At 37.7% G+C, this 14,608-nt stretch overlaps 3 protein-coding genes across 7 annotated transcripts; 1 reads left to right on the top strand and 2 right to left on the bottom strand.

Moving 5' to 3' along the window:
- Positions 1-117: 117 nt before the first annotated feature.
- Positions 118-7,628, bottom strand: bpnt1 (bisphosphate nucleotidase 1). 3 transcript variants are annotated; one of them, XM_039692930.2, is made up of 11 exons: positions 7,475-7,628; positions 7,101-7,204; positions 6,664-6,791; positions 5,240-5,344; positions 5,053-5,160; positions 3,961-4,009; positions 3,190-3,255; positions 1,197-1,288; positions 908-1,105; positions 721-826; positions 118-633 (listed from the first exon to the last, which is right to left on the bottom strand). In XM_039692930.2, the coding sequence occupies exons 3-11, from the start codon at positions 6,781-6,783 to the stop codon at positions 482-484; spliced, it is 996 nt and encodes a 331-aa protein (XP_039548864.2). In that variant the 5' UTR covers positions 6,784-6,791; positions 7,101-7,204; positions 7,475-7,628; the 3' UTR covers positions 118-481. The 3 variants fall into 3 exon arrangements, with proteins under 3 accessions (XP_039548864.2, XP_039548865.2, XP_039548866.2); XM_039692931.2 differs by lacking the exon at positions 7,101-7,204; XM_039692932.2 differs by lacking the exon at positions 3,190-3,255 and having other exon boundaries at positions 7,475-7,627.
- Positions 7,629-9,101: 1,473 nt separating this feature from the next.
- On the bottom strand, positions 9,102-11,183 carry saysd1 (SAYSVFN motif domain containing 1). Of its 2 annotated transcripts, none has more exons than XM_039693298.2 (3): positions 11,045-11,183; positions 10,774-10,956; positions 9,102-9,809 (listed from the first exon to the last, which is right to left on the bottom strand). In XM_039693298.2, exons 2-3 carry the CDS (start codon positions 10,945-10,947, stop codon positions 9,498-9,500), a joined length of 486 nt encoding a protein of 161 aa, XP_039549232.2. In that variant the 5' UTR covers positions 10,948-10,956; positions 11,045-11,183; the 3' UTR covers positions 9,102-9,497. The 2 variants fall into 2 exon arrangements, with proteins under 2 accessions (XP_039549232.2, XP_039549234.2); XM_039693300.2 differs by having other exon boundaries at positions 11,023-11,142.
- Positions 11,184-11,496: 313 nt separating this feature from the next.
- On the top strand, positions 11,497-14,359 carry grcc10 (gene rich cluster, C10 gene). 2 transcript variants are annotated; one of them, XM_039693302.2, is made up of 4 exons: positions 11,497-11,688; positions 12,246-12,334; positions 13,479-13,655; positions 13,731-14,359. In XM_039693302.2, exons 2-4 carry the CDS (start codon positions 12,283-12,285, stop codon positions 13,868-13,870), a joined length of 369 nt encoding a protein of 122 aa, XP_039549236.1. In that variant the 5' UTR covers positions 11,497-11,688; positions 12,246-12,282; the 3' UTR covers positions 13,871-14,359. The 2 variants fall into 2 exon arrangements, with proteins under 2 accessions (XP_039549236.1, XP_039549235.1); XM_039693301.2 differs by having other exon boundaries at positions 11,507-11,705.
- The last annotated feature ends 249 nt before the right edge of the window (positions 14,360-14,608 follow it).

The following is a 14,608-nucleotide window of genomic DNA, read 5'->3' as shown; positions in this document are numbered from 1 at the left end:
AATACAATGAAGAACTAATTTTAAATACCTAACTTGGTACTGAAAACTCTGGTTTTAAGTATTAATATACATAAAGTTAATTAAATGTATCTACCAACAATGCTGTAAGACAAAACATTAATGTGACAGAATTTTTTATTCATATTCTCTAATACAAATTAGACAGCCAGATAAATGTCAAAACATGGAACTACACCCCAATTAAAAAAAAATAAAATGTAAACATTATGACCATAATTATATATATATGCAAAATGACGTATATATAAATGTATATGTTTACAGTAATTTTGTTTTAAATTATATTACTACAAATAATAAAATGTTTTAAAATAAATGTATTTGGCCCCCTTATAAACGTGGTTGAAAATGAATGTACTCATTAAATCGTATTAATCTTAAACAGTTCAATTAATGGCAAGGACATATCACAGCTTTGAGGCACACAAGTTTACACTGTGACTTAATTTCGTGTAATGGTTTAGTCCGAGGGGAGAGCCTGTAGGACAGCCCGTGGCACTCTGCTGATATAGTACTGATGATCCCAGAGAGTCGCCAGAACTCCAGCAGAATTCATGTGCTTCACATTGGCATCATATCTGAATGCATTACCATGGATGTCTGTCAGTTTGCCTGTATATGAAAACAACATAAAAACGCTTAAATGTACTTTATATTTATCTTAAATATCAAGCAAAACATGCAAACAATGACTATCACCTCCAACTGCATGCAGAATTGCCTCAGACGCACACGTGTCCCACTTTTTACATCCTGGACTGGCAAACACATAAGCGGAGGCCTTTCCTTCCACTAGCTGGATGATCTACCAGGCCCGGAACGAAGACGTGATTAGTTCAATTTCAATGCCAATATTAACTCAGCCGAATCAAGGCTAGTGTCCCACCTTATTCCCAGCTCCTCCCACTCTGATGACCTCATGAGGCTCCATGGCTTGTACTGTGTCGACCACATGATTATTGCTGTGGGACCGCGTGGTTGTGATGATTCTTTTACCATCTGGGACTTCCTGGAGTTGAAACCCAAATGCGCCCAAACCCAGAACTCCCCATAAAGTTCTGCCCAAAGAAGCACCAGCCCCAATCTGATTGAACAGAGAGCACAAAAAAACAAGTTAACCAATCCCAGCCTTTACCAAATGTAGCTAAGCAATGTATCGACCCAACCGGTTGGACCTGGTAGTTGTAGAAGGGCTGATTGATGACTCCAGCAATGGCTGTCCCTCTATAAGCAATCCCTATTAGCACTGTCACATTATCCAAAAGCCCTGCAATGAAACACCAAACAAACATTACGCAAAGTACTTAGTCAAGCCTGACACAAAAACATTTATTAACCCCTCTATGCTCTTGTATATATCCTCCTTTTTATAACGGGTATGAGTAAGACGGAGTTGTGGTGCAGCAATTTTGAGCATTAACGCCCCAATTTACTATGGAAAAATTTGAACAAAAGCATGCGAAACCTTTCCAGGAATGTTTGCATCTGGCTGGTAAACATTAGAGTGATTACACAACAGGTAGGTGTGGCTTTGAGGCTCCGCCTACTTTGACATGGAAATGTACTCCAGGTCATTTCTTCTTTTGGGTTCATTGAGGTCAGACATCCGTGAGTAAAAACATAAACCCACTGGAGAGCTACTTTATGGAAGAAATTGTTTTCTCACTGCTTCCATTTTTTTTTGTGCGTTTATTTTGTTATTGAAAGGAAAGCGAGCAGCACATATTTGCATATTAAAACTACAAAAGAACGTTGCTGTGAGTATATCGGTGTCTTTAGTGCTCATGCCAGTAATGCTGCGGTTTCGGGTCCAGGTACTTTTCCAATAAGTGGTGGTAACTTCCACTAAAATTAGATGCATAGAAAAGATTTTACTGGATTATAATGCATAGAACAGATGCATAGAACAGTGCACTAGACCAGTGTTTCCCAACCCTGTTTCTGGCGGCACACCAACACTGCGTGTTGTCTCCCTAATCAAACACACCCGATTCAACCCATCAGCTCATTAACCCACCTGATTATGAGCTGATGGGTTGAATCAGGTGTGTTTGATAAGGGAGACAAAGAATACACGCAGTGTTGGTGTGCCGCCAGGAACAGGGTTGGGAAACACTGCACTAGACTACTTAAAGGACAAGTTCGGTATTTTTATTTACAATTGGAAATACCGTTTTAAGATTGTTTCTGATGACATAGAATGGTTAGGATTGTTTTTTTAGACAGATGCTGCTGTCCCGAGAATTTTTGGATTCTGTGGTCGCACCCCCACACCTCTATAATGGTTGCATAGGTGCACAGGAACAATCCTTCATAAAACTTTAGTTTACAAAGACGTGAAACTCACCGAGTGGTCTGGGGTGTTCACTGATATGCTCACACAAAAATCGCTGCAAAAGATGCTTTCCAACAGGTGTTTTACCATTCTTTGTACTGTAGACCTATTTTTCCGAACGCCTCACAACCGTACTTTCTTCCGTTGAGAGCTTGAATAATGGACACTCCAGCCCAGTTGGTGGCGATAATGCACCTTTGCCAATTGCAAGCAAACCACTTGTATAGTGTAGCCTACGATACCGCGACTGCATAAGACTACAGAAAGAATACAAACAACCCAATTTCTGTTTCCTGCGGCGGAGTAATACCGTATATCAAAGAACATACAATACAAGTCGAGTTACGATAAAACCTGTTGGAAAGCATCTTTTGCAGAGATTTTTGTGTGAGCATATTAGGTAACACCCCAAACCACTCGGTGAGTTTCACGTCTTTGTAAACTAAAGTTTTATGCGTTTTATGAAGGATTGTTCCTGTGCTACCATTGTAGAGGTATGGGGGTGCAACCACAGAATCTGAAAATTCTCGTGACAGCAGCATTTGTCAAAAAAACAATCCTAACCATTCTATTTCATCAGAAACTATCTTAAAACAGGGCATTAATTGTAAAATAACGAACTTGTCCTTTAAATGAAAAAAACATTTTTCAGTTGCAATTCATCAGCAACAACGAGCACACATGCAATGCATTTGTAGTTTCTGGTCAACTACGAGAAATTGTAACTGCCTGAATTAACAGCTGTTTTTGATTGACTGCAACCTACGTGACTAATTTCATGGTGACATGTCATGCCTCAAAAAGAAAAAAAAAAAACCTTAAAATCACCGTACGGTTAGGGTCTCTGTGGGGCTGCACTGGCTTCTGTATGTAAACTGGGTTGTACAAAACCCTCGCAGCTACAACAGAGACAGGAAAACAAAGACAGAGAAAGAGAGAGGGGGAAAAGACAAAGCAGATCACTCTGTGACAGCATCAGGTGTGTTGGACATATGGAGATCAAGTGGAGGTAGAATTAGACAAAAAATCAGAGAGAGAAGAGAACGGGTGGATAGTGCTGTTGCAGTGGACATGCTTCCAACACTAGGTCCCTAACCTGGACTCGACATGAATGTCCAGTCATTTTTCTGTCCTCACTGAAACTGAAATTCTGTTGGAAGGGACAAAAATCAAAGCCAATCAAATAGTAACTGGTGTTTAGTACAGGTATCTACTGTAGATCTGGATTTTGATGGGATTTCTTGAGTAGGTACAATCAGCCGAGGGCATTTGATATTAACATCAATCTCCACACACGTTTACATGGAAATCTTTTGTTTCAATCGGGAACAATTATGTGAGGACTGATTGGACGTTGTTCTAGTCCACTTCGTAGACGATGAGTTGAAGGAGAATTTTAGAATAACAAGACATTCATGACACTTTCTTTCTACAAATTCGACCAGCAAATGTGGTTTGTATAATCAATGACAAAATGTAGTTCGGTTTTGATCACTTCACCCCATACGGATGTTAATACCAGGTGCAGTCACAGCTGAAAAAGACCAAAACTCAAATGGAGTAGAGTTGAGTAATGCTGAAAGCGGTTTATCTGCAGTGCTCACCTTCTGTATATTCTTTAGTGCCATCAAGAGGGTCCACCCACACAACGAGCTGAAAAATAAAGTTGAAACTTTAATCAAATACCAATATGAGTTACTTTTATGTTCCCACTCTTTCAAAACTCTTTCAGAATAAGTTTTAAAAATGGTATATTCTATATGTAACAGGTCCTACTTTACCCGCTCAGGGGTGCGTTCCCCAAAAGCATTGTTAGAGAACTACGGTCGCAAGTTCCGTCGTTATCAGCGTAGTTCAACGAGTCGTGTTTCCTGAAAACACAGTTCCGAAGAACAAATCGCAAACAGCATCGCAAAATTGTGTGGTCTGAACGACAGCTCTTGACCTGTGGTTAGAAGCAGAGTTTCTTGTTTGCATGATGTGTGGACTCAATAAATCCGTATCTTGAGCAAAATAAGCAAGCTGACAATTTATATATTTTATTTAGAATACATACAAATGTCATTTACGTCTTTTAGTATGTCAAGAGATTTAAAGCGTCGTTTTTGAAGAGGGCATTTGTGCGAAGTACTCTACTATGTAAGAACAAGCCTATGATTGAATCTGGAAATATAGCAAAATAACTGAGAAAAATTTGAAATATTCCTACAATGCCATGTCCGTAATTTATAGCAAAACATCTAGCATTAATTCGATCTCAAAAAGATGAATTAAAAGAAGTTATAACTCCACCAACTGTGTGACATCATTTACCAACATAGTTCAACTACCAATTTGCGACAATATGGTTTCGGGAAACAGTCGTGACTAGCTAGTTGATTTCTTCAACGATGCATCGTACTTCGGTAGTTAAGCAGTGAGTTACGTCGTTGTAAGGGAAACGCACCCCTGAGCGGGATTCGAAATGAAAAGTCCAGTCCTACTAGACCCAAGTGTCATTTGAATCAGCTTTCCGGCATGGGAGGCGCTAACAAGGATGCTATATAGACTGCAGTCGCTAGTGTCGATCGCTAGGGCGGCTCTTGAGACCAAGGGAGTGAGGTTTATGTGCACAGCTCTTACTGGCTTGCCTCCGTTACATACAATTATTATATGTTTTAAGCATTATGGCCACATTGTTTCCTCTTTCTCTTTACCTCTTCCTCTTTCAGGCTGGCATACTGATCAGGACAGGATTTTTGTAGGATTAGGCTGCTGTGCCCGTTCTCTATCAGGTCTTCCTCAATAGACTCATCTGGTAATTCCTACACAAATAAAAGCAGTTTAGACAGCTGTTTGGAGCCAAAACAGGCTGGGCACCTTTATATTACGAGACCTACACACCTCCTCCCCGATGATAGTGACTTTAGGGAAGCTTTTCGACAGGGATGCACATATACTCTTCTGAGCAAGCCTGTCAGCCAGTGTCTGTAGATCATCAGCTCCTGTCTATGGCAAAAGCAATGGTTACAAAAATGTCCCATAAGCATATGTCAAAACGAGCAAATAATGTCACAATCCAGAGTTAGTTCATCAATCGTTCTCTTCTCAAGTCTCGGCTCTAGGGCTGCCCCCCTAATAGTCCACCAAATGTTAGGGAATCGATATACTTCAAGGGAAATCGAAAAATGAACTGATGTGACATCATTTCGAACAAAATCAGGCCGTTTGGAGTTTGTTTTGGAAGTTCGAAACAGCTTGCCAAAGCAAACTTTCCAGAAAAACTTTCCAACCCTTGGTCCACGGCGATTACGTACAAGGTAGGTATTTGCGGTTTCCACTTCAAAGCTAAAGTGCTATATAAATAAACGTGAAATAAACGCGAATTACAGAGCTTGTGCAAACATTTCCACGTTGCCATGATCAGATGCTTTTCTAACATTTTATTAAAATGCTTGTGGTTTTCTCAATTATGTTGTGTTTATTTTTGTTATTGAGAGGAAAGCGTGCAGCACATATTTACATATTCATCTAACTGTTGCTCTCAGATATTGGTATTTCGCTTGGTTTTACCCCTAAACAAAGAATGATAAAGAACCTCGAGTATATCAGGGCCTTTAGCCGATGAGAAGAGGCTCAGTTGACGAATTTTAATTGGTCAGTGGGTCATAGAAAAATCAAACTCCACAGGAAGCGGCGAGGTTACGCAGTCAGTGACGGACAGATCGTTAACACGGCTGGTCCATGTGGTAATTTTGCCAGGCAGGAAATTCAAATGTTCGCCTATCATTCAACAACCTCAAGTATGGCTAACCATATCAAACTGTAAGTTCAACTTATAGCTTAAATTAATGAATACTAGTTGAACAGCAAAATCTCTGGTCAGGGGCAGCCCTTTTCCTGGATCAGTACCCTTGTTAAAAAATATTTTAAAAATCTAAACAAATTTTAGTGTTACTGATTTGGGGTTAAAGGGATAGTTCAACCAAAAAATTAAATTCTGTCATCATTTAGGCCTACTCGCCCCCCCCTTTTTTTTTTTTTTTTTTTTTTGCTCCAAACCGATATGAGTTTCTTTCTTCTGTTGAAAACAAAATAATATATTTTGAAGAATGTTGGTAATCAGACAGTTGACAGTAGCCATTGACTTCCATAGTATATTTTTCCTACTATGCAAGTCATTGGCTGCAGTGTCTGGTTATCAACATTCTTCAAAATTTTACCAATATACTTCAACTAATATTCTTCAACTAAACTTGTCATCTCAAATAGGAAATGTATTTGGATCAACACTTCTTGGTTTGGTCACATGCCACTACTTGCTGTACCTTTTCAACGATACCGAGCTCTCCACTTTGAAGCACTTTGCGGACAATGGTTCCAGCCTTTTCCGCCACGGCATAAGCTGAAGCCACCAACCGCATGAGCACTGCAGGACTGCTCGCCATGACACTAGCTGAAACAGAAGCACACCTTATTGCTGCAGTTCAAAAAGACACACCTCCTGCAAACAACCAGGGGAAAAGTCAGAAGACAATAGAAGTCTTGCTGCAACGTCATGATGATTATCTGATCATTATGGGATTCTGAACTAAGCTGAACTAAGTTCAGTTAATTTGTTAATCAAAGTTTGTCCATGACTGTAACGTTATTTAAAAGTTGTGATTCAAAGTGAGAGAGAAAAACACATTTTGAGGAAATTGAAATTTGAGAATAGACAGACGTATCAGAATCAGAGCAAAGGCTTCTTAAAAACAATACTCACAAACTGTGTAGATGGTTAATGAGTAATTATGAAAAATGGCAGAATTTTTTTTTTTTTTTTTTTGCTGCAATGGACGATGATCCCTGCTAAAGTTCCTGAACAATCTGCATGGAAGACACAAGGCATTGTTGTCCAAATTATTAATAGTGCCTAAAACTCACACTCATAACTTACTTGTTACCACTCACGACATTTATAAAACATATAAGTCTACTTCTTAAATCATGTCAGCTAAATAATCGTCTGAACTTGTTCTCCATATTTATTCTGCATTCATTCCTGGGCGATGCTACTCGCGTACAAAGCTGCGGTGCAGACTGTTATTTAGCAATATTTGTGTATTTTGGTGACTTATTCTATAACTGCGGTCTTACTTTAATTGCAGTCCGTGTGCAGAGATCAGGATCAGCGGTTCACACACAGCTCACACAGATTCCTGTCGGACACAACAGCACCAGAGAAAGTCTTTTGACAGCATTGAAGGAAGGCGTCATGACGTGTACATCGTAGTGTTCTGTAGTTCTCGTCTTGTAGTGTCTTAGTGCCCGTTGTGTTGCTTTCTTTTTAAAGCAATAGTTCACCCAAATTTTTCCTGCACACTTTTTAAAGTCAAATTTAAACCTTTTTAAGACCCTTTTAAAACTTGAAGAAATTAAAATTAATACCATACATTAGGGGTGTGCAATATTGACAAAAATATATCGATATTTTCAACGTTTTGTTTATAATAATTAGATGATATTTTACTGATTGTGTTTTTGTGCTGGTACCATGGCTGGTCTAGGCCTGTTGTTGACTGCAGACTTACGAAGATATTCATTTTTTTCATATTCTCTATGCAGTGGTCAGTTCACAGCAGTGACATAAATTATTAATTAATGTGCAATTTGCCACCTTAAATTGACTTCCAGGGGCATTTTCACCTATGGACATTTTTTCCTAAACTTATTTAGAGTTATGCATCACGTTTTATGTCAAATACTAACATTCAAATTAAATTATACAGTAATTATACTTATTTATACAATAATACTTAATTCTACAATAATTATACAGTACCACTGTTAGCAGTCAAATTAAATCATTCAATCAAAATCCATCTTTGCAGTGCGAAGGTGACACAGAAGCAGCATCAGAAGTGGCATTAATATTTACACTCCATTTACAATGCATAAATAAGTTTTAAGTTAAAAGTTTTTAAGTCATAATAAGTTAAAATAATTAAGTTTTTTAATCAATATTTAAATATGAAATTATTTATAACGTTAACGTTTTACTTTAAATATGAAACTAAAACCGCCAGTAGGCGGCAGCAAGTCATTTTCTATGAAACAATTTATTTTTTTTGCAAAAATAGGCAATTATGACCAAAATTTTAGATACAAGTGAAAATTCACAATTCTCTATTCCAATTTCTATAACAAAGCTAAAACTACAAACAGAACTAATTGACCAAAAGTTATTCAGTAAAGAGAGTTATTTGTAAACACAGACACAGCAGCAGAACTATTTGGCTTGTGTCACTTTACACACACACACACACACACACACATATATATATATATATATGAAGAGTTCAGATGCAAAAGCCTCTAAGTGCCATTTGAAATTTTCTTCTAGAATGATTATTTTTATCAAGCTTGTATATTTAAGTTCAGTGATTTCACTTAAATGGCAATGATAATTACCTATTAATTGTTATTTAAGTGAAATTACTGAACTTAAATATACAAGTTTGACAAAAAATATCATTAAAGAAGAAAATTTCAAATGGCATTTAGAGGCTTTTGCATCTGAACTCTTCATATATATATCATAACATATTGCAAAAAAAAAAAAAAATGAGACATGATACATTCCAGTAAAACCATAACCATGCTTCCTAAAAGCGAGTACAGTACAGCCCTCATTGTTATTTTAGTGTAGTAGGTTATAGTAGCAGTAGGCTTAATAGTGTTTTCTCATAAAATACTGAACTTAAGTCAAAGAGCACTAAATACATCTGAATCTCAGAGATTTTATTCTAGTGCAGTTCTATATACAGTACATACATCAAAAAGTTATATCACTCAGTAGGCTAATACATTTCAGGTCCAGATATTAAATTAGTTTGGACAACAGAACATATAGGTGAGTGTTAACTTAAAAATATGTGACCTGTTCTCATTTTCTAGATGTATGATTGGATTAAACAGTAAGAAGGGGTTGTATATGATATCTTATCCATATTAATGAATTAATGCATTTTATTTAGGTAAATACAAGTAAACCATTAAAGAGATACATTAATATAATGCAAATAAGTTTTCCAAGCCCACATTTAGACAATCTTCCTTGTTGTCCAGACAGTTGGCTGCAAAGTTTGCATGACTTTTAAACATGTTCATGTATTGGCCATCAAGAATTGATTACCATGAATCCCATCTCTCCTTCTAGCTGTTCAGCTGTTAAAGTCCCCAGAATGGGTTGACAATCAGGGTTAAACACGGAGTATGCGCTCATTTCTCCGGGTTGTCTGGCTTTTGGGCTTCGAAGGCCCTCATAGAGCCAGTAGAATAACGATATGACAAAAAATGGCAGGCCGAACTCAAGTTCTGAAAAAAGCCCCAACAGCACAAGCCACAGCAGCACTTTAAACAGGGTCAGATGGGTAAGAACCAGACGCTGAAGCCAACAACCGGATGTAGTATTCAGAAGATCACCATGATCCTGAAATAACAGAAAAATATTACATTTAGTTGGACAAAAATGACATGGTCAGTTTTCAGTTTTATATGGAAACTTGTATCCTCCTCGGAATAAGACATTAAAGGTAGAGTAGGCAATTTCGTAGAGGCTAGCAATAGAAAGTCAGCTTTGAGAGCATACGATCCCACCCTCCCTTCAGAGCATCTCCAAAGCCACGCCTCCTTTAAAACACATTAACAGATACAGCAGAGTCTGCAAACAGTATATGACAGCGTTGACATAGAAACGCATTAATCCGAGAACGTGAACAGTCACGGTAGAATGTCACAGGTTGCCATCTTGTAATTACAGTTATGACAGAGTGAGCGCAGATCAGCTTGTTTTGGTTCAGGAGGAACTTTAAAAGGACGCAGCAGTTTGTCTGGATAACCTTACGAAACACGCTGATATTGCATTCATACCAAATGTGATGATTGGATAACCTTTTTTTTGGTCCTGGCTTCCACAGAAGATTGTATATATATATATATATATATATATATATAATCTGAAATATATTTAGACAACTTATATTATTGATTGCTATTAGGATGTGAAGAGAGTTTCAACATTATTGAACGTTACATCTAAAAAGAGTAGTAGTTTTGATTTTATCTCACAATTATTTTTTAAGCTAATCAGACTTTAATTCTCACAACTTCCAGTTTAGAATCCACAATTGTAACGTTAACTGACTGCGATTTTCTTTTTCCCAATTCTGACCCTATGACCCTAGAATTGTAATATCAACTCGCAATTGAGAGTTTTAAGGTCAGAACTGTGAGATAACTTAAAATTGTAAGGTAAAAGGTAGTCATTGCCTTTATTTAATTTTATTTTATTCCGTGGCGGAAACACACTTGACGCTTCCATTGTTGCTATTTATCATTTGTGTTACTGTGCATGTTTTTTTGTTTTTTTTTTACACAGTAAGTTGCGATCAGACCTGTTTGTGTGGACTCTGATGGAAGGTGTCGGGCTTCAGGAACTCTTTTGTGTCAGGAGACACTGCCGGAGAATCATCGATTGCTTTCATTTCAGTCTGGATCTCACGAACAGGTTTCTCAGCTCCAGTCTGGGCTTTCTTTCGGGCTCTGAATTCAGCCAGCTTGCGTTCCATATTTCATACCTGTAATGTTATTAGGATCAAAATATATATGTGGTCATTAAATTAAACTACGTGTCAGTATATTACCAGACTTCCGTAGAATGCGTACTTGTGCACCGGTCGACAAACGCTGCTGTGTCAAATGACTGTTTGTTGACCATGGCACTAAAATGTGTTTCCTTTAGGGGCGCTTAGAGGCCCAAAAAGCGAATCCTTCATTTGACCACATTCAAATTGCAGGACGTGTTTTGTCTCAATGAATAACAATATCACATAAAACATATATTTTTTTTAAGTTTATTATTTCAAATGATTTATATATGACATAAATGAAATCATAAGCGCGCAGCAATCTGCATGAAGTCATTTATTTAGGTAGGCTACGTTGTCTGTAATCGCAGTTCTGTTACTGGTCCAGTCTGACTAGCGCTGAGAAAAGTAACAGGTATCAAGTGACAACACTCTTGGTGCTGCTAATAATGGAAATAACAGTGACGCACTTCATGAGCGTTTGACTGAAAATACACAGTGAAGAGTTCAATTAGAGAAGTGTTATTTTTAGACCAATCCGAAACTAAATTTAAAGCCTCAAAGCCTCGCCCATTTTATAACAAGTTGATAGTTCCATTGCCATTCTTCTATCTTATTTCTATGGTTCTGTTGTTGTTGTTTCCAACGGACACTTTATCGACTGTACAAACCGGAAGTGTGCGCGCGTCCGCGACTCCGCGTCACAGGAGAAGCTGTGATCAGGTACTGGCATAAACGATGTAAGTACATATAAATGCTAAAAAAATCTCATTAGGGGAAAAATAGAATGAAATGTTTAATTTTGGAGCTCAGAGACAATGACCAATCGCTGTATGCGGAACTAATATGCCAGTGATAGATAACAGCTAAACCCAGCATAGGTCTCATTCTTCATAATAACTTACAAATTAATTATACGAGTCTAATAATCTAAGTTATAGCTGAGGCAGATTGAAAGCAATATTTTCCGCTATTTATACCTTGTTGGCTATTTCCTCTTTGCCCATAAATATTGCAAGAGCTGATGTGGTCTAACGTTACAATGAAAACTACAGATGGACAACCATAATAATATCGAGATTGTATTCTTCTATTATTATTATATTTCACACAGTACGTAGTGATACCGTAAGGTATACAGCTGCCAGTGTTCTCATTGATGTTGAAAATGTGTTATTTTGGAGAAAGATGAACAGTCAAGCTTCATTGATTATTAGAGTATGCTTAAATAATGTCATAGCGAAGCGATTGTAAAATTGTTTAAATTGTTGTCATTGCAGTCATCGGTGGTGAATCTGCCCCGTGGAGTGAGCCGGCATGGCCTCTGCCCCAGCACAGCAGCCCTCGCTCACTGTGGAGCAGGCAAGAGGTGAGAGAGATGTTACATGCCCAAAAATGAAAATTAGCCCATGATTTACTCACCCTCAACAAGTCATAAACACCCTAGGTGTATATGACATGACATTCTTCTTTTAGATGAACACAATCAAGAGTTATATTAAACAATGTCCTGCCTCTTCCAAGCTTTAAAACGACCTTTTCTGTTTTGAAGCTAGAATTCCTTTAAGATTCTGAAGGCACATGAATTAATAAATTAATTTGTAATAAATTCTTTGAGCATACAAGAATGGTCCATTTTGATATCAGTGTCTTCTTGTCATTTTAATGTAGACTTAGTCCTTTTTTTAGTTATTATCATAATTAGTTAACCTATCCTGTTTTTTTTTTTAAAAATTATCCATGTTGTAGTTGGATAAATGTCTGGGAACTTGAATCTAGTTTTCAGCTCCCTAGGTCGTTAATCAGTTTATCGTGTACACCAATTCGCCACTGCTAAGAACCCTGGCTCACTAGACAATGAGACACAGATGACTGTTTCCGGGTGCGTCTCAATCAGCTCCCTAGCTCAGTAGGGCACTGATCAGGGAGTTGGACATTATAAGGGCTGTCTCAATTGAAAAATCCTTCCAGTGCACTGAAACGTTCACTCCCTATAAAGTACCACAATACACCGTAAAAACCAGGGAGCGTTGATACTTACTATAGACCTTATTCAGAGCAGCGCCATGACAGGTATGAAAGTGAGGCTGTGAGGAATAGACTTACCGTGTTTCCAATGGCATCCGCTGTAAACAGCTGAATAAAGCTCCTAGATTACTTACAATTTTCCACAGCTTACAGATCGGGAGTTTTTTGTCAACTGAAATTTCTTGGAAAGATATTTTTCCAGTGTTTCATGAGCAGAACAATCCGAAAACACATTAAATAACAGTACAGCCCATTGAAGAGATGCATGTCTATCCCTCACAGCCTCGCTTTCATTCTCACTAAAAATCAAAGTGAATAAGGCATATGGCTGTCAGGTATGATTCCCGGTTTTAGTTAAAAATGACAAGTGCACATGAATAAAAACAATATTTACAATAAATTCTGCGAGAATACACGATGTCAATGTCTTCGAAAATTCGTCAACAAAAGTGTTTCGTCATTAACGACTTGAACACCCGTTGCAGTTGTTCTCAGTGAGGTGATCCAGGCTTTCTCCATGCCCGAGAACGCAGCCCGCATGGAGGAAGCCAGAGAAAGCGCCTGCAATGACATGGGCAAGATGCTGCAGCTGGTGCTTCCCGTAGCCACTCAGATCCAACAGGAGGTCATCAAAGCATACGGCTTCAACAATGAGGGAGAAGGTGAGGTCGAGGACGTGAAACACGCGAAACGCTAATGCAAAGTTGTCGTTTCAAACTCTGCATTTTGGCTTTCAGGTGTTCTCAAATTCGCACGGCTGGTTAAGATGTATGAAACTCAGGACCCAGAGATCGCAGCCATGTCCCTGAAACTCAAGAGTCTCCTCCTGCCGCCCCTTTCCACTCCTCCCATCGGCAGTGGCATCCCGACCTCATAGAACAAGCCCCAACTCCCAGTGCAGAGAGTTCAAAAACCGGTTCGATTTGAAAACTTTGTATAGTGCAAACACATTCAGGGGTTCCAAAATTCAAGTCTGTTTTGACACTTCTTCCAAGGGAAAATATTTGAATAAAAAGTGAACAATTATTAGTGAACTTCTTCACTTCTAACATTCCTGTTTTCTTTCAGTGAAATGATTAGTATTCAAAGCATGTGTTTTTTTGCTCTCACACATTTATATATATTAATTTTGCTAATGTTGAATGTGTTTATTTATCATGCATAACTCTAATTAATTTGTTAAGGCCTTTTGAAGATCTTGTTTGTTTTTAAACTTTTTTTTAATACGGTTTGCATTAATAATTCACTCATTTGCCCATATTATTAATATAGATCACATTTATACATGATAACCTTGTGACACTTCGTATGATCATTGTTGTTTGCAAAACTTTCCATATCCAATAAAGTCTTTTTTTTTACTCTATGGAAAGATATTTCTTATTATGAAATGACAGATTTTGCTCATGTGAATACTGTTAGATTTCTTATCTGAATTCTCGTAAACATACAAACATAACGTTAAATAAAAGCAACACATTTACCCTTTATCATCCTCGCCAAGAAATAAGCAATGGAAAAATGATTTCTTTGAAGGTTTGATGTTGTTGGGGCAATAATAACAAAACAATCTCTCTTTTTTTTTTTAAATCAATAGAGCCTGTTTTTTTTTTTT

Source organism: Pimephales promelas, chromosome 13 (genome assembly GCF_988280905.1).
Source record: "Pimephales promelas chromosome 13, fPimPro1.hap1.1, whole genome shotgun sequence".
NCBI classification, from domain to species: Eukaryota; Metazoa; Chordata; class Actinopteri; order Cypriniformes; family Leuciscidae; genus Pimephales; species Pimephales promelas.
Note: the sequence above shows the minus strand (reverse complement) of the source record. Positions and strands in the feature narration are given on the sequence as shown.